At 35.7% G+C, this 27,444-nt stretch overlaps 1 protein-coding gene across 1 annotated transcript in view; it reads right to left on the bottom strand.

Moving 5' to 3' along the window:
- The window catches only part of erbb4b (erb-b2 receptor tyrosine kinase 4b), a gene marked incomplete at its 5' end in the record, with an annotated part of 154,438 nt that overhangs the window by 78,778 nt on the left and 48,216 nt on the right, over positions 1–27,444 (bottom strand). The window contains 6 exons of the mRNA XM_015034837.1: positions 617–743; positions 1,117–1,230; positions 3,092–3,233; positions 4,491–4,609; positions 9,412–9,477; positions 12,194–12,325. Of these exons, the coding sequence (XP_014890323.1) occupies positions 617–743; positions 1,117–1,230; positions 3,092–3,233; positions 4,491–4,609; positions 9,412–9,477; positions 12,194–12,325 (700 nt within the window). The remainder of the gene's footprint in view (positions 1–616; positions 744–1,116; positions 1,231–3,091; positions 3,234–4,490; positions 4,610–9,411; positions 9,478–12,193; positions 12,326–27,444) is intronic.

The raw sequence follows: 27,444 nt of genomic DNA, 5'->3' as shown, positions 1-27,444 counted from the left end.
ATAATTGTTTACTTAAAATTGTGTTCACCACCAGATTTTGACAACCACACAGAAGGTGGATTGCTTGCACAGTCAGATTTGAAATATTTAGAGCAAAGTCAGATAAAAAAAAAAAACAGGAGAAAAAGGTAAAGTACTTTTGAAGTGCATTGACACTGCAGTGAAACTTGGTGGCAAACCCAGTTGGGTGGAAATAATATGGAGAGTGAAAATATAAATATGTGTTTCTTTTCCTTTAGAAGTAGATAGTTTATTGATTTATACACCCTAATATTATTCCTTACCATTAGATAGAAGCCAGCATGACAAGTTTCTAAGTTCATCTGGTTAACTGTTATAACCGTCTCATAAAAGAGTTAGTGACGGTTTTAGATTTATTACTTTTTTTTTAGACATTGGGAGTTCAATGCTTTGTCGACAAACAACTGATGTGTAATTGTTTCCACATAATGTTCACTGTGTTGGTAGAAGTGATGTGGGTGGGTTGGAGTGGGATCATTTTCTCAATTTTCTACAACCACCATCACCATTTTAAAGATGAACTTTCAGCACCAAATGGTGCATCTGGGACTTTTAACGACTCTAAATATTGTTTTAATAGGCTGAATCACCTCACCCTTTAATCCCAGTAATAAGGAACACCAGGTTGCCATTGATTTTGGTGCAGTTGACAAAGTTGTCAATGTTGCTTGAGTCCACTGTCTGAGCTGTCTGGAGGCTGGCTGTGCCTATTCCATCACATGCTGCACAACCAAGAGAGAAAAAACAAGTTTCATTCAATTGATTATTTTATTACTTATGTAAACATACACAATATTATAGATTTATATTTTAATAATGTGAATTTTGAAACCAAGTTCCAACAGAGTTTCTATGTAGAAACATGTCATTGTATTATTTGAAATGCTAACTAACCCATTAGTGATTGAAAAAATATAATATTCAACTATTAATAAACAATTGAAATGTACATTTCCTTTGCCTTAATAATGTCCCTTCGAAAATGTGTTTGTTCTTAAGTTGAGAAATTGCTACATAAATAGAGACATGAGAAATGATTCATACTTACCTCTCTATCTGTAATGATTACAACTTTGGCCATTTCTTTTATTTTACCTTTTGGGCAGATATCTGTGCAAGGGATGCACATCTTAATCCGGTTCTCCTCCACCTCCATCTTGTTACTAGGGCATGCTCTCACACAGGAGCTGTGGTCCACCACAAAGTTATCTAGGAAAAAAAAAAAAAGTCACTGTAAATGTCAAATACAAATGGCTGCTGCTTGTCACACAAGAACACATGGTAAAATAAGTGGTAGAGGAGTCTAGGTAATCACACTGCAGAAAAGTCACTTTGGTTAGCTGTTTTCAGGAATGAAAAAAATGATCCTTCAGGAATGTGGAAAAAAAAAAACATCAAAAGGCAGAACAGTTGTTCAAATATTATTGTTTCATTCTTTTAAGGTGAATCCCTTTAAAAAAAAAACAGCAAATAAATACAAGAGTTTTTGTCAACTAATGCCTCAAGTTTTGTTGAAGCTCACAGAACAAATACTGATAAAATTATTTAATATAACCATATTGTATTTTAAAACAAGATTTTACGGTCTTTTGATCTCAACACTCTTCATTTTAGAGTATATTTTTGAAAGTAAACATTGAAGTACATTTTTTATTTCCACACCCAACAGACATGAACTTCTCTCATCTCTCAGTGGGTTGTGGTTAGCAAGCAACATTAACAGCAACAACAACAATAACAATTCAAATTCAAAATTTCTTTATTGATCCCATAGGGGAATTAAGCAGAAATTACAATCTTATTTTTATATAAGAAAATAAAATGTAACAATTAGGCATGTTTTTATTGCTCTAAATATTTTAACAATTAGATATAATGTGCATTTTTATTTGTGCCAAAACACTTTCTACGTTTGCACTAAGTCACATTCCACACCTGCTGTTTGGCCTTTTCACTCATGCTGTAAGCATGACTAGTTGCTCACACTTAATTGTGGGCTCAGTAGCTGGACAATGGCTACCAGGGCTGCGTATGCTGGTGTACACAATGAAAACATTACGAGCTGATGTCATAATGATACAAATTTAAAAAAAATATTACCATTCATGGATTTTTCAACATCATTTACAACAATTTCAGAACAAGACAGCCTCTTGGTTAAGAATACCATCTTGATTGCAAAACCCACACCGAAAGTGATCATAAAAGGATTTTTTATTTTTTTTTAGTGACAGTGTGTCGCCTGTATTTATACTCAATCCCCACCCCGCCCCCAGTGTCGTAAGTTTTCTTTCTTACAGTGATACAAGCCAGAACGTAATTTCACCAGACCACCTTCTTCCGAATATTTTCTGTTTCAATTCATGGCTTTATGGCAAGCTTTAAATATGACTTATTTTGCCTCTTATTAGATCATGGCTGACATCTTAAAACTATTTCATGGAGGTCAGAATTGTGAAGTGCATAATTAATAGTTATCTTGCAAACAGCCTATTCTTTGAGATATAGGTCTCTCCAGCTTTGGTGGAGACCCACGACTCTGAAGAATGCTTTCTCTTCACACCTATCAAGTTAGGGTGGAAAGATTTGTTGTAGTAAACTTGGAGCCCTTTAGTTCTCTTAATGTCTGTAGTTACCAAAGTTTGTCTCTGTCCGATGTGATGGATTTCTTTTTGTAATGTTCCTTGTTCACCAGTGTTCTCTATCAAAAAATGTGATTCTTTCACAAAACAGCTAAATTTAAATTGGAAGTAAAGAACACACAGGTAGATTCTAACTAACTGATCAGGGAGATTTTGTTTGCACTAAGTTTTATTTTGGGGTACTAGAGAGGAGGAGGTTACAAATACAGGCACATATTAGAATGTTTACTTGCAAAATTTTATATATATTATTTTTCGAACTGATTCAAAATTATACACTACTTTGTTTTGGTCTACCAGATCAAATCCCAATTAATACATTGAGGTTATTGATTGTAGTATGACAAATTGGGGACATTTTCAAGTGTATGAATAAGTTTGCAAGGCACAGCAGACATCCATTTCCATACTCAGGTGGGGGAACTTACGAGGGCACTTCTTGACACAGAAGGCTCCATAGGTGTACTTTGCTCTCGGGTTGTGTTCGAGTTGGAACGTGGTGGGATTGTAGACAAATGGCTGAGGGCACTGTGTAACACACGCTCCACTGTCATTGAAGTTTGTGCAGGCCTGTAAAGATAAAGACTTAACTACCTCGCCTAATCATTATTTAATTTACATTTCATGAAAAAAAAAAAACAAAAAAAAAACACAAATCTTCATGGTTTTGCACTAATATGGTAGTGCTGCAGCACACTGCATGAAATAGGATTTTAAACTGGTTACAGGATTGTTGCAGCATGTGAATAAATATGTGATAGTGTGGTTAAACATGAAGCTATTTCATAAATCTCAAATTTATATTGACTACACCACATGTGAATACCAGTTTCCCTTTGGAGTGTGGAAAAGAGTTATCAAACGGCAAAGACTGAGCGTACTCTCCCTTAAACTGATCAAATCACTTTTAATAAAAAAGAATCTGATTTTTTTGCAGCAGCTAAAGGATGTCATAATTTGTGGTGGAAACTGCAATAAATAAATTTATGAAAACAGTTTTTTTTTTTTTGTTGTTGGAATTTTACAAACACATTTCTTGTCGATGTTATGGTATCTCAAGGCCATCTTCACCAACTTAAAATGGTATAAATAAAGGGTCAACTTCTACAGCTAAATCCAAGTCTGTTTTGATTAGGAATTCAATTAAAATCCTCTCCATTCAGCTTGTTTACAAAGGATTAATTCATATAAATATATGTATAATTTTTTCTATATATAGATATATAGACTTACATTTTTACTGTCTTATATTATGCATTGTAATAAATTTTGTTTTTATCTTTTCATTAAACATTTTATTTCTGCAAGTCACAGGAACACAAGTGTTGAAATAATTGTTCCTGCGAATCAGACAACAAAATGTTATTTAGAATCTACCCAAAAATAATGTTGATACTATTAAGATAAAATCGCCATATTGATATAAGTAGTAATACATGAATTTGGACATAACTGAGACTACTTCATATACTTTGCTTTATGAACAAGAGAGGCTTTATAAGTCATCCTAAAACTGCAGGGCATATAAAAGAATGCTTTAAAATCTGATTTACCCTGCAAGGAGAATAAGACAGGATGGTTTACTAGTGAACTCTATACAGGATTTCACTTTGAAAAATGCTAAAATAAATGTATTCCTAAGATTTACCATACAAGTGATATTTATTGCAAGCTAAAAAAGTTTAAGGAAGATTTTGTCTTTGAGGTTAATGCTGAAAAATGCAATGTGGTGAATTATTTGGTTTACTGTATATCAACTAATGTTTTTCTTCATCCCCAGTACTCGGAATGATTGGTTGGTTTTGATCAATGGAAAACTCCACTTACAAAACAGTCTGTGTCCTTTGGGCCAAAGCAGCCACCTGCACACTCGCGATGGCAGCAGTCACTTACATAGGGACCAAAGCAGCGACCGTCGCACTGTTCAGCACACACCGTCTTAGTTACTGTGAAATCACAAAAGTAGGAAGGAATTAAAAGACATACTCCATGGGGTTTAGACCACAATCCGTTGCAAACACCATCCTTCCTGCACAAGTATGTGTTAAATGACAATGTCATATATGTATAATTTGTTCTTTGAAAACTCCAGCCAGTAGTGAAAGTAGCTAAGCATACTGATTTCTCTTCTCTGACATTCACATACACTAAACAAAGCCATTCAGCCATTGGTAAAAACACTGAAAAAAAAAAAACTCTAAAAGGTGAATTGACAACCATATTTGAGCAGGTGCTGGATACACTGCTGAAATGAATGGCACAATGCTCAAGTCTTCTTGCTGCCATCACTGGCAAAACTTCGTAAGGATTAGTGTTTGTGTGGTTGCATCTGTGATTTTTTTTTCCCCTTAGCAAGCTATATTCTGTCATGTTCAACCATATTTTCCTCTGCCTGTAAGCACACCTGAGGGTCTATCGCTGAATGTGACAGAGATGTAGTGATTGCCATTTAACAAGGTGCACCGCTGTCACGATGGAGAGATGCCCGTCCCTTTCCTCATGTGCCTTTTGCAATCATATGGGCTACCGTATGGCTGCGTTCCTCTCTTACAAGCAGCCATATGTCAATGCACATTGAACATGCTGCAGACAAAGATAAGTAGTAATGGGCGCAGCTTAAGTTTGAGTTTTTGGACTCATGTGAGAGATCAGGGGGAAAAACGGAATAAAGTAATAAAAAATACCCAAGAAAAGCTCCTGCAATAAATGGGTAAACTTGTGTTTGAGGATAATACTAATGTAATACTTTTTTTCTAAATATGCTACCTCTTTACATGTAATATCTTATCTGCATTGACTTATATTTAAAAATGTACATTTATGTCTTTTAATCAAAACATTTGAAAACTTTTCCTACAACACTCATCAATAAATTATAAAAACCAAAATTATTTTTTATAATTTAGCATTTAACTTCTTTTTGATTTTTCTCTGATTAATACAGGGTTAAAACTATACATACTAAGTCAAACATATGTATGTATACACCCCCCAATAATTAACTAAAAGTCCCTTAGCAGCTCAAATAACCACGCACCTCTGGGAAAATTCTTGCTAGATGTCTGAGCATTCTTCGAGCAAAAAAGGGAAAATGTATTTAACTGATCTGCTTTCTGGCAGGGGCCCACCTTTTAAGAATGCAAATTTTAATTCAGATTTCAGACTTCCTAGAACCTCAACATTGGCATGACTATCGCAAAACCTGGCTTAATGTGTTTAATGCTGCAACAGTCAGTTATGCCCAAATTTCAATCATCTTAGCTGTTGATTTGAGTTTTCAGTTGCAGAATATTGATGCCGTGTTCTTTAAGTTTCATTTCTTTATTCTTCAAAATTAATACTATACAAAACTAAAAATTACATGTAACAGTTATACATCAATGTAGAATATTAGCAACACAAAACTAGAAAGTATAATTCTCTGCATTTTTCAATGCAAGCTCATGATGTTTTGTTGGATGCTCCATTTCTCTTTCACCGTTACTCTGACGAGATACTATCAGGGTGATGGATACCCCCGCCGGAAAAGTCACCAAAACGAAAAATGTGACCAAGAGCACACACTTCACCCCACACCGAACGTACCTTCAGCGTCATTCTATTAATGGTGCCTGGACTAAAATGAAAAGGCCTGCTTTATTTAAAGACACTCCGTCAAACAAATGACCTTGCCAGAGAGAGGAAAGAGAAAGGGAGCAAGAGTAAGAGTAAGAGATGCAATGTTGTTTATCAATTTAGCTTTAAAACTTCCACTTTAAGAAAAAAATAAAAGGAAAAAGAAATAGTGCCTGGTGACAACAAATACCGAAAGAATCCATCTCATGAAATATGCCTGGGAGCTTCCATTTGAACAGACTGTGGACAGCAGCATCAGTCACAGGAGCCAGTGCCTTTCAGCTGCTATTTACATGAGCAAACATTTCCTTGCTTTTTTTTTTTCTCACTTCTGCAGTAAAACAAAAACTTTTTTTTTTTTTGTCAAACAGAAATGTTCCAAAGATAAAAGGTGTAAGTTGACCACATTTTGTAGTTAACACTGTCTTCTTGTTATAAAATATTCTGTTAAATTTTTATTTGAATTAAAGCTTAATGTCCTTCTACTGAATGAGCATACAATATAGATCAAATGCTGTTGGTAATACTTCAACCCTCCTTGAAGGCTTAAAGGATTCGGCTAGCAGTTACCTCATGCTTGCAATCAGCCTGATTGTATTTCAGTTACACAGAAAACTATCACATTTTTTGGCTCATTTTAGCTAACAAATTGAACTTAAAAAAAAAAAGATTAATATATGATTAATTGGAATACAGCTTGATCTGAACTCTAAAAACAACTATACTGTGTATTGTTTTTAACACCGATATAGATCGGATGTCTTACAAGGAATACGTAGCAAGTTTGCATGTTACTTTCTACAATTCAAAAACATGCATACGATTTTACCATTTGATTGGAATTGCCCTGAAATCGTTGTTTGTTTCCATTTTTGCTTTTGTTTCAGCTCTGCTAGGAACCTATTCAACGTATTTATTTGACAATTGCTTTGATCAAGGTATAACATTTCTTCAATGAAGCTAAGATTTTAAAACCACCAGAAAGTGCCAGCATAGACAGAGATTTGACTGGCTGTGTGTATGAGAGTTTTACAGCACTTCCCCTCCCCCACCTGTTTGCTGCACTTTGCCATTCAACAGGCTGAAAGTTGCCAACTACATTTTTTTCCTGTTACTAGAAACACAAATTTGGGCTGTATGAAAATATTAAAGAAAATATGTGCTACCTGTTACTCATGCTGTTACTACAGCTGCAATGCTCAGTGCACACTAAGAATAGTGGGGCAGAATGCAGGTTAGCATACATAGTTACATAGTTTGACTATAGAATCAGCTACTATCAGCTTGTTAGACCCAAACTATAACTATGAAAAGCAGAAAGGTGCTTTAATTTGAAAAGTAAAATGCAAATTTACCAAGCGCTTATTAAATATCAGCTATGAACTTGTCCAAGGTGAACCAGCCCCTCCTTACCCTATGACTAATGTAAGGATAATGACCCCATTTTCTAGGTCAATTTAAATTTTGATGTTTTTCAAAGACGCCAAAATGAAAGTAATTTTTATAATTCAACAATCTCACAATTAGTTTATTATATCTAACTGAACATAAAACATGTAAAGATTTTGTGGAAAGCAATGAAAGAAGACTGGATAATGACATGCACATAATGTAAAGCTGCAGACAGGAGGTAAACTGTGATAACAGTTAACCACCCACAGGAAGACAGAACTAGGGCTTATCTGGACCTAGTCAGTGATGTTCTGTCAACCTTACGTAGAGGAATAGTTTATTCCTAACTATCGTAATGAGATCAGAGCCGCAGAACAAACTCCTGTCAGAATAGAAAAGCATAAATTAAGATGTCAGAGAACAGAGTGATTGGAAGAAGGAAACTTTTTTTTTCAAGAAACGTCTTTTAATTTCCACTGGAATTGGTTGCAAACTTAAAGAGGAGAAATTGGGTACCTCTGCTCGGTTCCTGTTTAGCTGATCAGATTTTTATGCAAATGGAAAAAAGGCTTTTTTGTGAAAACTACTCCACATGAAGTGTTAAAAAGTTGGATTAGTTGTTTATTAGCATGGTACCTAAATTTTCTATAATAAAATAAGGTTTAGGATCCCCCTGCTTGCCACTTATTTGAGATAAAGGAATAATAGTAAGCAGAACGTTTTGCAAGTTATAGCAAAAAATTGAGAATGAAGTTGAGCTCTATAGAGAAATGTTTTTTTTTTTTTTTTTTTTTGGTGTATGACAAGAAATAATCTATTGCATTCATGTTTGTTTAGTTTCATTTTATACAAAAGCTTTAGCAAAACCACATTCATACCACTTTTAATAGTCCATATATGGACGACTCATAATATGGATTTTGTGTGCGATTACAGTGAGAGGACGTTTAATTTAAAAAAATAAAATAAAATAAACAAACAGTATGAATAGGTGACTCCCAAAATCAAAAAAAAAGTTAAGTTACATTTTATTCTGAATTGTAGTTGAGCCCCAAATATTTAATATGACTGGTAGATTATGATTTAAATGTATTATAATTTAACCAAAATAAGATATGCATCTCTTAAGAGAAAAGGCATGATAAATAATAATAAAGTTCTTTTCAACAATCAGAGCACAAAGCTATCTATTGTCATCACAGCAATCAAACAATTGTTAAAATTTCTGACTGGCTTCTTGCACTGTTATTTTGATGATTTATCTGTGGCGATGAGCACCAAATCTCTGAAGGACTCAATTGAAATTGAGACTCCAGCTGAGGCACTTCAAAACATTAATGACACTTCCAAAATTCCAGCCCTACTTTTAGTCTAAATCTACCATTACTACGAAGAAGGATAGTCTTAAACATTACCAAGAAATACAGTGTTTATTTGGTGTCAAACAATAACTGGATTCTGTCCACCTCCTTTTTTCCACTTAGCTTAGTCGGGTGGGGCCAGCAACATCTGCACATGTGAGAATAAACATCATTTATTTTCCGATCATTAGTGCAGCACTGAGTAATTGGGGTACACAAAATGTCAATTTAGTTTTTGTCCTTGACAAATACATAAATTAATTATTTAAATGAAAGCAGCTTTTTCTTTTGTTAGACTTTGAGGCACTACTGGTCTTTATTAGCCCCTTAACATGAAAGTGAGCTAAAGCTGTTCCTGTCTTTTACTGTACTGAACTTACAGCTTTGACAGTGGTCCTCCTTGGGGCCCCAGCAGCGCCCAGTACAGGAACGATGACACTTTTGACCTGCAAGAAAGAAGAATAAGAAAAAAAAAAAAAATCATGAAAAAGCAAAACATTAGCTAAACTTTTAGAAACTATGATCTGGAGTCTGTGAACTATGACTACAAGTACAACTGGCTGTTATTCATTTTTGTTTGTTTGTTTCAACTTGAGTGCGTGAGTGTTTTATAAAAAAAAGTTTTAATTAGCTGAACTCTTGTTTTTTTATCTTTAAGATTCATTGCTTTGTTTTAAAGACATTTTCAGCATTCTAGGTGTGTGTGATAATTCTGTTAAATTAAAATTTGAAATAACGCACTGCTTACAAGAAAAACAATTGTGAGAACTTGAATGTATAATTATAGGACACATTTGCAAATTACTTTTTTAGGCATTTCTGTCTGTTAAAACACTACCTATTCACCAATTTATACCTGCTGTTTTTAAAAGTACTTTATGTAATTGTAGCATTTGGTTGTTTTGTTAAAAAATAGGTGTATTTTGCACACAGCAATACATGTGCCAAATAAGGCAGCAGCAAAGAGAGTGAGAATAAAGCAATGGACAAGGAATAAGAGATCAGCCAATCAATCAGGCTTACTTGTGTAGCACATTTCAGCTACAAGGCAGTTCAAAGTGCTTCACATTATAAAAATACAATAATAAGAAGTCATATAAACAACATACAGTAAGCAGCACTGAAATATATCCTCAGTGCTGCAACTGGATTTCTCAGTTTTTAAGGACTTAATTTACTTTCAAGTAATTGACTAACTGTGGGAGCTGAGCCTGAATGAGGAAAAGTGCTGCCCTTTGTCCATCAGCCTCTTCAGATGAGAGCTATTAGCATTTGATGGACTCCAGTGCCCACCATGTGTCCACCGTGTGCCTCTCCATCCTCTACTTGCTACTCTTTGAGCTTTTCTGCAATATTTTCATTTCTTTCATTCAGTTTACCTATCTTTGATTCAATGGTTTTCCCTCTGTATCTCTGTGTCTTCTCCCCAGCCTCGGTTTTAGTGTCCGTTTTGTTCGATGTTTCAGAGAAAGGTGGTCTGCCCATATTATCAATGCTGGAATTTTGAATCAAGTTCTTCTCTCATAAAGAAACCAAAAGACAACAAAATATTGGCACAGATAGGATAAACACTGTAACAACATAAAGCTTTTGTGCCCCCAAAGAATGACATGAAGATAATGTTCTCAATGGTGGATTAGAAGTCTGGAGACCCTTGATCTTTTGGATGGGGTAAATGACTTACATGGGAGTCGGGGTCGTTCCGAGGCTAACAGGGCTGCAGGGAGGAGGGGGATTGAGCAGAATATCAATGCCATGAGTAGTTAATATGCATTGGAAGTCTCCAGCAAGTGTTGTGAAAAGAAATCCAAGGACATGTGCCTACTGTCTTTGTATTTTGCTTCAAAAATGGTAATGCATTTTATTTTATGATTTGACAAGAAGATTTAAATGTCAAACAGTGGGAGCACTGCATTAATAAAACCAAAAGAAGTGTATTAAGAGGCTCAATGAGCAAAATAAATGGGGCAGAGGAGGTGACTTAATTTATTCTTACTGACAATCACATCAGGCATCGACCGCCCCCCTTCTCCCTGACAGACTAAATATTGTTTTTCTCCCCTTTATTTCGATATGTCCCATTAAAACTCAATGTGTTCATTAACATGTCTTACAGCAGGTTAAAGTGGGGCATAAAAGGGATTTGAATAAGTGAAGATTATGATTTATAATAGCAAGCACAATAAAACAATAAAGTCAAGGGTGGGTGTTTCCATGTTTCCATAGCAAATCCACAATGGACTTTGAAAATGTGTATTTGTCAATACATGATTTTTGATTCAAATGTGATAAATTGTGATTGACTAATTGCACACCCTGCAGTTAACTTAGTAAAAAATATTGAGTCCCACCACTAATTTGTTTTCTCTCTTAACAGTCATGCATTATTTCATGTTGGGCTATAAACAGGGGACAAAATATGCTGGTTTTAAAGAGGGATGATCACTTTTGCAAATCATATGTGAAGAATAAGTTTAAAAGAATGTAATCAATCAAATTAATTGGTTACATATTGGATGTTTACAAAACATAACAAACAGCAAATAAACAAAAAAAAAGAGTTAAGTAAATTCTTAAACCCATCAGTGATTCACCCAAAAAATGAGATTGTTTGGTCTAAGCACACAAATCATTAAAAAAATTGATCTCTTCTAAGTTTGTTAAGTTCTAAAGCAGGAAGTTAGACATCTGTTCAGCACTTCAGAAGTCTGAAGTACTTAGAAGTTGTGTTAATGCCAGCAGCACAACATGTGTTCACTGAGGAAGTAAAGTCTTTGTGCTCCAACTTATATTGTGAGGTATCTAGCTCTTGCAAACAACAAGAAATCACACGGAAAAATAAGATACATCTAGTTCTCTGTATGGATGTTTTTAATAATTAATCATGCAACCAACAGTGTTATTGAAGCACAATGTAAAATCAATGCAGTATCCTATTAAACCCAAGCATTGGAGTGTAATGATTAACCTGTGGTTATACTATGCATCCTACAGAGTAAATCAATATAGCTGTGTTTATACAGGATAAGAGTGTCTCGGGGGAGAAAAAAAAAAAAAAAAACACCCTTTCATCTTATGAAACCTTGAACAGAGCAGAAAATGTAAGGTAAATTGTAGTAGGATCACTGTTCTATTAGATGGCCTGTCTTTATAGTTACTTACATATAACACTGCTGTTAGTGGGTACCACTATAGGATGAATCCTTGGATACTTGACAATGTCCTGCCAGTGGATTGTGTCTGCATGGCAGAGGAACTTGTTCTGGTCAACATACACACCTCCTTTGAGAATCTCTGTGGACAAAAGAAAGACAACACGGTCAGCTGTGACTTTCTGGATTTGCAACAGTTTTTGCCCGCAATGTGTTCAAAATACAGCTTTTATTTTTGCTCGACTACAGAAATCTTTCAACAGTCAACTCAATATAATTAACCAGTTTCAACACCAGCACTGTTAATTATATTTCCTTTACTTTTAGTGCAAAAGAGGCCAACCTTTAGGGGATTACACTTTATTCCATCCGATTTAACCGGAATTGCCCCATTTTACACTTGACCAGCCCCGTCAGGTCATGAAGTCAGAGGAAGCACAAAATGTGCAAGGAGCTTCAAGAAAGGAAAGGAAACTTTTAAAGATATTTTGAAAGGCTATGTTTTTTAAGCATAGTGAAACCTTCATAACAAAAAGTTGAAAATATAAAACAGAAAGGCTGTGCTTTTTTCTTTTGGAGAATCCATTTTAGTGATGGAAGATTCTTTATACAAAATGACAGTCTAAATTCTCAAAGTTGGATGGGATCTGCTAACTTTACATACAGAGAGAGAATGACGCAGATATGACACACAGTTAAATACCGTATAAGCACAAATATAAAATGTCAAACACTTTAAAATGCTAACTTTTTGGTCTTTTTGTTTTGAAACGGTTTTGCGGCTTAGCTGACTAACACACAGTGTCTGCTTTTATTCTGCTCCTAATATAAATAAGAACAAATCACAGCAGAAAAGCTGCTTAAAGTAAACAAAACAGAAAAAAAAACAATACTTAAGAATCTAACACACAGCAGTAAATGGAATCTTTTAATAATGAGGTGGACACAGTTCTTCATCATTTAAAATTATATTCCAGCATAAACTGTAAGATGTTGTGATGTAGCAAACTTTTACAGTTACAAATGTGAAAAAACAAAAGTGAGTAAATTGAAACCTATGCCATGAATAAAACATGATGTAGTTCTTTTTAGTTGGCATTTCAATGTACCGATCCCTCTGTTCCACAACTTGAAGCAGTTTAGTGTATAGATTTCCAGGGATAGACAGCTCTATAACCTCTGACTTTTTTTTTAAACCAAAAACTTTTTATGAAGACATTTACATTTTCAGTTTATACATAAACTAAAATAAGGTTGTTATTTGTGGTTTTCACAATGAAATCAGAATCAGTTATGGTCTAATTTGGCAGGTGTGAGTATTACAAAAGCAATTATCAAAAATTTGTCATGCCATCTTAGAGGGATGCACAATTAGTTTAACACATTGGCCTAAATATGTTGTAAAATTGTTTGTGATATGCCAAAACTCATAATTATTAAAAAAAAAAAGTGTAACTTTTGTTATATTTTTTCATCTATGGAGGTTCCCGTTTTTTTACGGGTTTTACTGGGTGAAGGTTGGGTCAGTTCTGCACTGGAATCTACAGTGTAAACACAGTAAGGCTAGCTTTACCCGAGTTGTTTTTTTTTTACCAAATTATGTTTGACTGTTGTAATGCCACACTGCGGTGCTGTTGGCAGTAATTTAGAAAAAAGAAAAAAGAAACTGAGCAAAATAGTGAGGTGAGTCTGGATGGCCTCCCACAAAAAAGAGCACAGTGGGGAAAGAGCTGAACACAACTTTTGAAGGACCTACATTTTCACCCTCAATGTTTCTCTCCAGAAGACTCTGAGCCATGTGTACAAGCAAAATTGATCAAGTATCTTACAGGTGGTCATTTCCCTTCGAAGCTAAAACAAAATGCAGTGAGAGAGTTTTTAGCCACAATACGCCTAAATCCTAATGCCGGCTAGCGAGAGAAAGGCACTGGGAGAAACATCAGACAGGCAATGCTGGAAGCGCTTTTAAATGATAACAAAGCTATTCTTACTTTTGTCCATACTGAAGGTGAAACCAAGAACATGACATCAAACCTAAGACTGGACGTTAAACGGGTGTTACCAGACCAGACAGCGCTGCTTACAGAACTACTAACCGGATCACACAGTCCGACAGAATCTTCCATCACTAAAATGAAAAGGTGCGTGCCATTCATTGATTCATTCACAAAGCTGAAGGTGGCAGCAGCAGCACAAACACCAACTTCTTCAGCCAATTCTGTCCTCATCATCGTCATTAATCTTTGAGAATTCCACATTGCTATCAATCCCAACACGCTCCAGTACAAAATGAAAAGGCTTAATCTTACTCACAGCTGTTTTAGCTGGTCGGAGCTAGTGTAATGGGACCAAGCATGTCATTTACCCAGAATCCATTGTAGTGTAAACAACATGGCGACATTCATGTGACTTTTTTATTTACAAAAACCACATACAGTATTACTGTATTGTTTTTACATTTAAAATAAACATTTCTAAATTAAAAGTCTCTTTGACAACTATTCATAAATCCCTTTAAGAAGTTTGTAAAACTTACATTTTATTCAAGTAGTGACGCTCATATACCTATGATTTGCACTTCTTTATCAAACCAAGGTTTGATTTCTTGGTCACACATGCATAAATATACACAAACATTCATGAATATAGATGGTGGTTTAGATTATTTTTGTGCTTGAGTTTACATCTATACAATCCTAATGTTTATTTGAGCTACATAGAGCAGAAAAGAGAAAGAAAACAAATGAAGATGGCAGAAAACAGCACAGTGACAGACGATGAAAAAGAAACACAAAGTAAAGCCCAAAACCAGATTTGCATTATTTACAGAGCTTGTGTGTTCTCCATCTCCATACAAACAGCTTACTGACACGGGGCTAAAACCAATGAGACCCATAATCTTACATAAGGCGTCCTGCCAGCCCCGCACAGTACCGGCCAAATATTCTCACAAAATTTTGATTAAATTATGCTTCTTGGGAGGGGTGGTGCTGGTCCGATTCCACAGGTTTCCATCTCCTGACTTCAGTTCTTCATCTTCATCCCACTACATGTGCAGTAGGGATAGGGAAATACATAAATTCTGCTTCTCACCATAGGAGGGATATCACTCATTCATGAGGATTCCATGTCACAAAAATCTGATTGTCTTCACAATAGGATACAGCTGGCAAAGAAAGATGATGGACAAGCCAAAAAAAAAAAAAAAAAAAAAAAAAACCCTCGAAGCCAAGTAGTTATGTCAAAACTGCCAGGAGGGTCTCTCAATCTTACTCTTGAATCAAGCATCCACTGTACACCATCCAACATTTATGAGAATTCTGGTTGGTTGCTTGATAATAAGGACCAAAATACAATAAATGTTGCTGTAAACATGTCAATGGCACAAGAGGACATGTGTCATGAGTAAAACAAGTATCTTCATTTACAGTTTGAATTAGATGTTTACATACACCAAATCTCGCTGTCTTAAGTTAAATCAGACTACACTCCTCTCATGTCAGTCTCTTGTCCAATTGGCACAAGAAGAGAGAGAATACATTAGAGATTTATCCATTAATGTTTACTAAATCAGAAGTTCACATCCATTTCCTCAGTATTTGGTATCATTGTCTTTGAACTCCATGACTTGACTCAAATATTTATAGCCAAAATAGCAAACTGTTTCTCACAGCAGTTTGCTAGATTCTTTAAGTTGACGACAGGTGGGCTTAGTTATCAATTTGAACTAATGTGGAGTACTTTCACATTTTTAGATAGCGCGATATGATTTATGTAGAAGTACACTGATTAAAGAACCTCTTCTTCCACTACCACCATTGAGAAAAAAAAAAAGGATTCACTTGACTTTGAACTCTAAGCTATACGCAATTTCTCTGGAAAGTCATTGTGCTCTCTAGAGAAGCTCTATTGGCTGAGGAAGGCACATATAATACATAAATGTAATTCCAGAATGTCTTCCTAGTTCCTGTGAGACTGGGGAAAAAAGGCATGAAACATGCCACAATTTCATCAAAGCCCCTGGCATCTAAATTTTGCACAAAGTGCCCTATGATAAGTTCACAGTCTTACAGTCATGCCTCTAATAGAGGCTGGGAGCAAAAGTTGGAAATATTATTCTTGAATCTCTATATGTATACAAAACCCACAGGAATAATGTGGTATTTATATCTATAGAAATGACACAATTTGAAATCTCCATGAACCAGGCATTTTGTCCCTTTATTGTTTGTTTTTATAAATTTTTAACAAGTACATTTTGCATGCAACAAATACTCAAATTAGCCAGTTTAATGAAACAAATTAGTTTTGTGTTTGTTCTACAGAGAAATGCCACCAACCTTTGGAAATACCTTTGTTTGGTATAAAATACACAACTTTCTGAAAATAATGTAGTGTGTTTAGATAATGAGGCCCCAAAAAGTACTGTAAATCATCTCTTCCTGACACTCTGAAAGCCAACACAAAAAGCAACTTCAGTTTTGTTTGTTTTTTTTTCACTAGGTCTGCATTATCTGAAGTTGATTGAAAGCAGAGACAAACTCATCTGTGAATGACAAAGCTACAAAGGGTTAGCTGCCAAAATGTGGTTAAATAAAGATTTGAAAATGCAAGTAGCAAAACACAATTATAGATATTTGTGCAGAAAAAGAGAAACAAGAAACGGCTCACAAAATAAGTCACAAAAACATATGTCCAACGGTATTTGAATGACATTGTTCCCTTATAACTGGTTCTTTATTGTTTATAACTGTTTATAACAATTGTGCACTCACTCTTATATCAAGAAAAAAATAAATATTTTATAAGACCCCTGATAATATACTAAACCCATATTGGCTTTGTTTTCATTAGAAGGACTACTTTGCTTACTCGGTATGTATCAAGAAGCCAGAGGGGGGTCAGTGGTTAAATCTTGTTGTAGGAAGGGGAAAATGTCGTAATTAATTTTTCCCAAATAGCGATAGTGCAGCTCACGATTCTAAATTTATTTCTCCTCTCCAATCTGTTTCTCTGTATTAAAATGTGTGTTTAACAAGTTTTAGTCTTTTGTGTTCTAGATAAACTTTACTGCTTCTGTGCAATATTGTCAGATAACTGTTTTGTATACTGAATATTAATTACAAATATATCATGATTTTAATTAGCTTTGACAGTAGGAGTTTTTAAAGAGACAGGACAATTTCAAGGTGTCATACTTATTTCAAGCTATATTTGGTATGCAGGCTGACATCTTAGCATAGCTACTGGATTGTGCTATAAAATGGCTATAAAATTCACCCTTTAAACTAGCAGGTATGATATTATCTGAGATGCCATTGCCCTCTGTCTCACTCAGAAACTCTGAACTTTATTGGAACACAGTTGTCATGAGGTGTTGGTGGTGAGGGAGAACGCAGGCAGGCCCAGGTTGTAGAAGAAAAATTATGATTTTAATGAAAAAGCCACAAAAACAAAATCCAAACATACAAACAGCACAGGGAAGAATGGAAGACAAAAGGTCCACGACTGAACAGACTGGTACAGAGAACAATGATGGACGACATTAGACGAGGACCCGACAAGAGACAAAGCACACAGGTGGACTTAAATACACAGGGAGGGTAATTAGCGAACAAGACACGTCTGGGAAGCAATCAAGGGGGAAGAGACAGGACACCACAGAGACTCAGGGAAACAAAACCTAGAAAATAAACACACATTAAAACTCAAATCCTCACAATAGTTTCAAGAAGTTTTTCAAATAACAGGACATCTGTCTGTATCTGGAGAAAACCTAAAATGATGTCATCACTGGGACATGTACAGAATAGTGATCCAAAATAAACATCCATAAAAAATGAAATATAAAACATGTTAATTTTATTTACATAATTTTTGTGGCAATCAATGTGGAGAGATTAATGTATCTCAGTTTGCAAATATTGCATATCTTAAAGTGTTTTACCTTTTCTAAATAGTTTCTGCAGAAGATCTTCTGGAGAGTTCTGTTTTTAACAAACCATCTGGCACATTAGAGTGAGGCACAGTTGCAAGAGCAAACACAGACAATCAAATTGTTAGAAAGAATTTAGAGATGTAGAAATACACTCAGCTCTGCAATTACATTAGATAGACAGGCATATATTTCACATAAAGACGTGTCTTCTTTGTTTCTTATTTGCTCTAGCAGTCAAACCAATGATTCAGTCTGGGGTTTCTTCTTTGCTGTCTCAATGAGATTTAGCATTGTTTCAGCTCAGTAAAGCTTTCAGTTCGGTTGGACAGCAGTGAGAAACTGAAGAACTGCAGAAAGATGCTAAAGTATTATGAGTCCAAGAAACTAAATGCTTAGACGCTGCCCCAACTGGACTAGCAGCAGAGATGGAAAGCTCAAAGTATTGATAGGCTGCTCTCAAAAGTCAGACCAGCAGAACTGCCAATATCTGTAAAAAAAGATACAGTAAACACATGCTCAAGCAAACACTCACACAGACACACATAGGTCAGATTTCTTAGTAATGAGAACCTCATTACAATACATGCCTTGAGCATCAATTAAATTACTAGTTTGCTTCATCTTTAGGCCTGTAACCAGGGGGACAGTCATTTTAATGTCTACCTAAGAGCTGAGGGAATGTGGACATATAATGTCAGCAAGGCTTGACTGTCCCTTTGCAACTTTGGTTACAAATCGATTTTTAAAAACAATACAAACAGAAGTTTCACTGCAATATTTTATGGTCAAGACACTGAAAAAATTGTGCTAATCTTAGAGAAAGCTTCAGAAAATATTAAGCTATCACTAATTTGTTTTACTATTTTCATAGCATTGTAAGTTCATTTGTTTATACCTGTTTCTGCTTATGTTCTAGATTTTGGTCTAGGGTGCTTCTCCCATGGCTACATAACCCACTGCAAGACTGTATTTGTAGCTGTCGTATGGATACAAGTCTATACAACGAAAAAAGAAATACTGCCCAGGACAAAAAAACAACTTACAAATGCAGCACTGATAAATAGCAACAAGGAATTTTCTAAGTAAATTCCAAATGCTCATTTTGCCACACCTAACATGTCATTCACTTTGGTTTGAGCTGTTTGTTTGTTCACAATATATCAGGAAAGCAAATCCCTGACTTTTCTCTGCAAAAGGTGATCTCTCCTCCCATCCATCATCTGCTTCTACCAAACAGTCTTTATCCTCTTCCTGCTAAAATGCAACAAAAATATACACATATGAACTGCACGCATATATCTATTATAATTAAACTATAATATGCATTATGCAGAGACCATGACTCCAAATCCCGTGACTTTTTGGAGGTCAATATTAGACTCTAATACAAAGTGGGTTTTCAACTGAAATTAATAATATTTTAATAATGCTTAGGAAAAAGCTATTCAGCAATTTTAGTTTTACTATACACACAATTATAATTAGAGGGTAGAAATGCATCAGTTTTATATCAGATTTGTAATGTCAGGTTTTTGTATAGAAACAATTGTAGTTACTGCGACCCGATAGGGCTCACGGAAGAAATATGTGGTGGGTTCACTGATCAGAAAATTATATTTTTGAGTTTCTACTTGGCTCGTCATCCATCAGGGCCAATCAAGTTTAATATATTTTACTATGCTAATTTCTATGTTATTTCTTAGTAACACAAGAGCAAATAATTATATTAACCATATGATTATCATTTCAATGCTCATCAAGCAGTGTTTCCATCTTCCAAATCAAAGTATGAATGGCCCAGTTTTTATACAAGTCCTCTGAATTTAATTTCCCACATGGGTAACGCTTCAATAACACAAAATTTCACATTTCCCACTGTTCCCACTGCTTCCTTTGAGACCCAGTTCATCCAACCTTCAATCCCAAACCAAAATAACATTGATAGTACAATGCCTGGGTAATTCCTTGATAATATAATTTTAGTGATGCAATTGATAGTGAAAGTACCATTTGCACTATACATTCAACCTAATATGACTTGGCGATCAGTCTTCATTTACATTGTCTAAGAACGTCCCACAATTCCTCATTAACCACACTGATGTTACGTAGAAAACTGAAGCACAGAGCAAAACTGGCAGTCATTTTAGACTGAGTAAGAAATATGCTCAACCCACTGGAAAGAAACCACTTCATTTTAAGAAGAACTAGGATTCAAGTGAGATATGTCCCTAAATCCAATAACTTATTTCTAATATTTTTTTTTTTTCCCAGTTTGGTGATTCAACATGAACTCTACCTAACAGTTGAAGAACCTTCAATAAAAAGAAAACATTCAGAATTGGATTGAATAATAAGTTTCTTGATATTAGTTCCATTGTGTGACACGTATGACACCAATGCATCATAAATTTCATATCTTCTGTAAAGTCGGTGAAAGGAGCACCTCCCACAGGAACGGCATGCAATTTTAACACTGGCACCTTAGTTCACATTTGCAATGGTGCTACCCGTTCATGTGTAATTGCACTTTTATGGGTAACTATTGACCTGAAAAGAACAACTGCATTAATTTGAACACATAAAAGTGCTTTACAAGAGGCTCACCAGAGAGATAGCAAGCATGGGTTTGATGTCTCTGAGCACTTTGCGGTCAGGAGGAGCAGTGAGGGCTGTGTGTATGTGTTAGTGCGTGCACATGCGTGTGTGCGTGTGTGTATTTGTGGATGTCACAGAGAAGAGAAATGAAAATGTGAAACTGAAAAAACTGAATGACTGGAAAAGAATGCTATTAAAGATAGACCACAGACAAACACTGGTTATAAATTAGTTTTTAACTTTAGAAGTACATGCAGCACACACTCTACATACAGATGTGGTCCCATCTGTGGTTAAAGGCACCTCAGACATTGAAGACATACTTAATTTAACATGCCAAACACCATTCGTGCCTGTAGAGCTATTTCAGTTCTCAAAATCATTTTTATGGTGTTTTAGGGCACAATGATTTTAAGCATAACACAAGCATCTTTCACTTCTGCAGCTTCTATTTCACTGCAAAATTACTCCAGATTTAAATTATTGTTTTACTTTCATTTACCTAAACATTTACTTCAGTCTAATTTAATTATTTTATTTTTTTCTCCACACTTTATGAATTACATTTAAAAATTTGCCTATGAAATAGTAGCACAGAAAAAAAAAAAAAAATTTTTTGTCTCAAGATGCACAATGACCAAGTCTAAGATTATGAAAATCAATATAATAGAGGGCAAGGAAAAAAATAAACTATTTTGAAAAAAAAAGTGAAGTTAATGTTTTATCGCAGACTTTGAAGGCCGCAATGTGACAAAATATACAACTTTTCACCAAAGGCTAGACTACTGCGTGATGGAGAGGACAACACAAGCTCAAGAGAGAGACGAAAGTGACATTGAGAAACAAAGGAAGTGTTTGTGACACTAGGAATGCCTGCAGGATATTATCACATGGCACACACAAAAAACATCACCACACCTGACCCATCCACACAAACATAACCTTATACTCAACACGCATCATGCATGTGGCGCACAAAACCAGCTGGTGCGCACCTACACGAATACAGGTCACATGTGCATGATGCAAACGGCACAAAAAAACAGCAACATAGCACCTGTCAGTCAATTTATGACCCACACCAATTGGCCGTGTGTGACACAGCAAATAAAACAGTATGTGAACCACACAAAGCACACAATGCATATATGTATGCCTGCATATCCTATTTCTTACTAATTACACTAAATAATAAGGAAAAACAAAGCCCGCCTATTTGATATAAACTCTATTCACGCTGGTCCCCAGGCTCTGATACGGTGTCTGTGACATCCAGAGGAGGAGTAGGTGAAGTGACAACATTTGCTTCATTTCCACTCTTTTGGAAAAATATTTTAATTAAACTGTTGAAAAGCGTGTTTGCTCACTTTCAGTTAGCTTCAGATAGTGTAGTAGTCAAAACTACCTAACCCGAGAGCAGATCTTGACATTACCCTGTTGGCAACTCAGTAGTGGAGCTCCAGTTGGGTATATTCTTGAAAAAGAATAACAAGCAACAAATGCACTCTAATGCATTTCCAGTAAATGATAGAAAATATGCATTCTTAACATTTGAAAGCATTACCTTAAAACAATATTTGATTGGCATATGCTCAGATATGCTCAGTGAGTAACACAGAGCAAGTAGACACAGAGCAGCTGGCAGATGTGAACATGGGTGTCAGAGCAGAAAAACAAAGACATTCTTCACACGGGGGTTGAGGTTTAGTTTTGTTGGCTATTAATTTTTTTTTTATTTTCTGAGAAATGTCAGTTTAACACATGCACACGCACACACACACACACACACACACACACACACACACACACATTATATATATATATATATATATATATATATATATATATATATATTAGTGTCAAAGAGCATAAATTTTAATAAAATTGATATGTTTGAAATGGAAAGATAACATCATGACCACCTGCCTTAAAGTGTCTTTATCCCCCTTTTTAATCCAAACATCCAAACAGCCCCATGCTGAGGCATAGATGTCACTAGAACACTGAAGTCCTGCTATTGTAACTGGTACCAAGATGTGAGCAGTGGATTCTTTACGTGTTGTCAGATTTTAAAGGGTTGCCTCACTAGGTCAGACTACCTTGTCCATCCCGTAAATGGCTTAAGATCTGGGAAATTTAAAGGTCAAGTCAACAACTCAAGCTCCTTGTTGTGCTCCTCAATCTATTCTCCATCTATTTATGAATTTTGCCAGAGTGCATTAGCTTGCTGAAAGAGGCGAAAGCTCTAAGAGTACACCACTGCAGTGAAAGGGTGAACATGGTCTGCAGTAATGAATAGATATGTACGTTTTGTAGACACATACATATGGTCCATAACATTCCGTTCACTTTGCAGGTTTGCCATCTTATCACAGTACACCCTGATGCATTTATTAGCAAAGCAATGCACACAAAATGTACCATTTAAGGGATACAAAAATAAAAATGTGCCCTATCACTCAATTGTACCTTCTTCCATTTCTCTGCGGCCCATTTCCGGTGTCTATATATTCTTTGTTGGAACTATTGGGGACTGTTATGGGTATTCTGACTGGGTATGCAGTCTCATATGCAATAACACTGCAACACATTGTGGAGTCTAACATTTATGTTGGAAACATTAACTTCTTCAGCAATGTGAGCTATAGCAGCTCATTTCCTGGATCGGACTGCAAGGGCAAGCTTTTGTTCCCCATGTCCGGCAATGAGCCTTTGCTGCCCATAACCTTTGCGCCATACAAGAGTGGATTTTTAAAACCAGTAGTCTTCACAATTTAGCCTTAAAAATCCTTACACTTGCCCTATTTTTATGCTTCTAGCACATCAACCTTGAAGACAAAGTAATCACTTGCAGAAGCAATGATGAATAGATAATCAGATGTATTTTTTCAATCTCTCAGTGGCCATAAAGCTATGCCTAATAATTCCAGACTCAGCTTAAACTGCGGGTTGGAAACTCTAACATTTACTTTATTGGTAATAAAGCAATCTTGCACTTTTTCAGAGATATAGCAGATGTCATGGTGGTGCTAGCCCTAACTCCCATCTCCCAAACACATGCCTCCTCTCCTCTGAGAGAATTTCAGTCATGGACTGTTGATTACATTTAGCCCAACCCTACTGCAATTATTTCCAAGAGTCTTTATGAAAAATGGCAAAGATCTGGGGATTATGGAATTATGCATGAGCAAGGCAAACCATGTGCTTATATACAAGAAGTGGAGAAAATAAAATAAAATTATGACAGACTTTTTATGGAGAGGAGGGGTTGCATTGGTGTTTATTTCAAACATAAGCTGTGATAAAATCCTGGTAATCGGAGCTTTATGGATAAAACGGAAGAGGGAGAGAAAATCATTAAAATACTCCAAGATAAAGGAAATATCTAAGTGAGAAAGAAAAACAAAACTCACAAAATGTAGAAAGAGACAGAAAAGCAAAACACCAAGATTATTAAGCTATATATGATTGAGTGATTTACAAAAAAAAAGAGTAAAGGGACCTCTAATAGCCGCTGCTGAGAGCCACTTAGCGTATCAAGGCTGATGCGTGCTCAGCCTGCCAGCTGAATTAAAATGAAGCAAAGCGTCTGGAATGGACAAACAAACCAGGGTCTGAGAGAAGCAAAGGAAAAAGAGAAGAGGGAGACTGAAGGGAGTGCATGTATCTTATCACAAGCATACAAACTATGTTGGTTTTACCAAAGAGAAAGCTGGATTCACTCTGGGCATGGTTTGAATAAAATGAGGCCTTGTTTTTTCAGGTCTACTAAAACACAGCAAGTAACACTCTGCAGACCAATGTTCTCACTTTGTTAACACAGCTAAAGTATGCGTTAGGCATAACACAAAGGTTCCCACAGAGAAGATGAAGAGTATTTAAAGACAAACAGTAGTACATTTAGCGAGTAAACATCTTTCCCGGGCTGAAGGCAGTCATCTGAATACACACTCTTGGAAAGTGACTTAGAGACCAATGGATTAGAGCTCATGTCACTTCAGGCTAAATAGAAGCCACTAGCTCCTGAAACCACATTTCTAAACAGTAAGTAGTAAGGCTATCTGTACATTTTGAACAGCTTTTTAATATGTGCTTTCCCAAAGCTAAAAATGCCAACACTCACACCAACTTCTTAGTGGCTAGGCAATTATATTATAATAAGAAAAGGATTTATGGTTAGAACCATTTTATCGAGGTCTGTTTTGTTTACACAACGATTTCTGGCACTTTGTGTATGTGCAGCCAAGTGCAACACTTTCAATGCCTCACAGGGAAGATTGCCTGAAACACTGCCACCTTCCCATATTCAGTGGTTGCAATGTCTCCTTCCTCCCTGCAAACAATGTGAGCTTTATTAGTCACTCAATAGAAGTACTTGGAACAAGCACCTCACCTGCTTTTGAGATTGGTATCTCAAAAGCATCTTGCATCTTGGACCACTTATTAGAAGAATGAATGGGGAATGGGCAACAAACTTGCAAAAAAAATAAAATAAATAAAAATAAAAATACATACTCTCACTGGACACTTTACTGGGTGCATTTGTTTTTAATTCAAATAATTTTTTTCATGAAGCACAAAAAAAAAAAAAAAAAAAAAATCTCACACAACCAAAACAAAGTGTTTTGCACAACTAAGATGATTAAAAGAACAAGAACCTAAGCATACTTATTCTTACATTGGGTATTTAATAGAACAAATAACTGTAAAGTAAATGATTTCAGTCAATAACACTGACTAAACTAACCATAGATTCAATTTGATTTGACAATTTTTTGCCTTGAACTGTACATCGATATAGCAAGGCTACTGAGCGATTGAGCCTGAAGTGACATAATACAGCCACGAAGATCAACAAAAAAAGCTCTCTGTATGTCCCTTTGCCCAACACTTACTCAAGGCTGCAACCAAAGAGGCAAAAATAATCATATTAATTATTAAAATGCCAAGAGAGGACGAGGAGTGGTACCATTGAAGGGTTGACGGACAATGTCTGTGCATGTGTGTGTGTGTGTGTGTGTGGTATGTAGGTGCGTGAGCATATGCTTCTGGCGGGGTGGGAGGGATGCGCATATTCAATCTCCTGCTGATTTTGTAAGTTTACTTACATGTGAACAACAGAAAAAAACTTTTTTTTGTTTTGTAATTTATAATGTTGAACAATAAAGTACAATTCCAGAAAAAAATACATTATAAAGTTTAATGTGACCTTCGACTTGAATTATTTAAAGATTTTCCAGTTTTAAAATAGTCAAAGTTGAAACATTCCTTGTGTAGTGTTTTTTTTTTGTTTGTTTGTTTTTTGTTTTATTGACAAAAAACACTACACAATGACAGTGACAGTGTGGTATTACTGCTTACAAAACTCTGAAGGCCAATTTATCGGTTGTCACTGTTTAACCAATCCAATCCAACCTGCCACAAGAAGAACTTCAGAGCCTGCAAAGTAATGGCCAGGTGAAGCAAAGGTGAAAACAGTTTCCAATACTGTATAAAATTATGGAAAAATGATGTGCTCTCCATGGTTAAATAGTTTGTTGAACCACTATTTTGAGCAACCTAAAGTAGTCTTTTTGTGTGTATGTAAGATCACCATTGTCTCATACTGATGTAGAGGGAATCTGACTGACAGAAGTTTGGAAACAGTTGCTTAGTCATGTGGAGTTTTAGAGTGTGATTAATCTATTAAAAAAGCTTGATCAGGATCTCTGTCCTAATTCCAATTTATTTCCAAGTAAGATCATCTGTCAGTCAAATGCTCTTCCATTCAACTGTAGAATAATTTGGTATACAGTCGAGTGTATGATTCTCTCAATGAAAATTTAGAGTTAGGGTTAAAATTTAGTGACTAAAAAATGCGTCTAAATCATCACTCTTCCATCACCATGTTTAACACTCGCTGTATGATGTTGGTACTGGGGGCATTGGTAGAGCACTACCCCCTACTGTACTGCTCTACCAATACCCCCTACTCTGTAGGGTAGTGGCAGAGCAGGCACTTCATGCACAGAGGCTACAGTCCTTGAGTAATCCAGAGTTCAATTACCGATCCTGAGACCTTTGTTGTATGTGTTCTCGCTTCAAGACCAGCAGGACCAGCATGCTTCTACCATAGAAGCAGCAAGGATCTACTTTTTTTTTTTCTTCGACAGTGACTTCACTTGTTGTTATGCAATATTGCTAACTATATGACTATAAAGAACTTGTTGAAATCCACGTCAAGTTTGAAATTCTTTTATCGTGTCCGTTTAGGCCATGTAAATAAATTGATATGGAGTGACAGATTTTACAAAGCCTTTTGAGACCCCCTGAGCTGCCAATCAATTCCCTCTTTACTTGCTTTCCTCTTCATTTTGTTCTTCCTCTGAGATGAGCAGAGTCTCTCTGACATCAAAAGCCTGTTTTAAACATCATGTTGCCCTCTGAATCAAAGTAAAAACTTTATGTGAAGGCTGCACGTCTATGCAGTGACATATTAGATCTGCAGTGACAGTCAGTGACAGAAACTGAACATGGCAGACAGTGTGATCAAATGCCATCATATCTGTGAAATGCTTTTCAACAAATTATAATGAAAATCCATGATGAACCTTTGACACATAATTAAAACAGTATAAAACCCTTCAGTGTAGTCCTGTTCATGCACAACAAACTGTTTAAAGCTGTTTTAAGGAGACTTCCTAAATGTTTGTCCATCGAGATATAATTGTGAGTCAGCTAAAAAA

Source organism: Poecilia latipinna, unplaced genomic scaffold, assembly GCF_001443285.1.
Source record: "Poecilia latipinna isolate Pla-1442-1.1 unplaced genomic scaffold, P_latipinna-1.0 Scaffold19, whole genome shotgun sequence".
Taxonomy (NCBI): Eukaryota; Metazoa; Chordata; class Actinopteri; order Cyprinodontiformes; family Poeciliidae; genus Poecilia; species Poecilia latipinna.
This window is presented reverse-complemented; position numbering and strand designations above follow the sequence as displayed.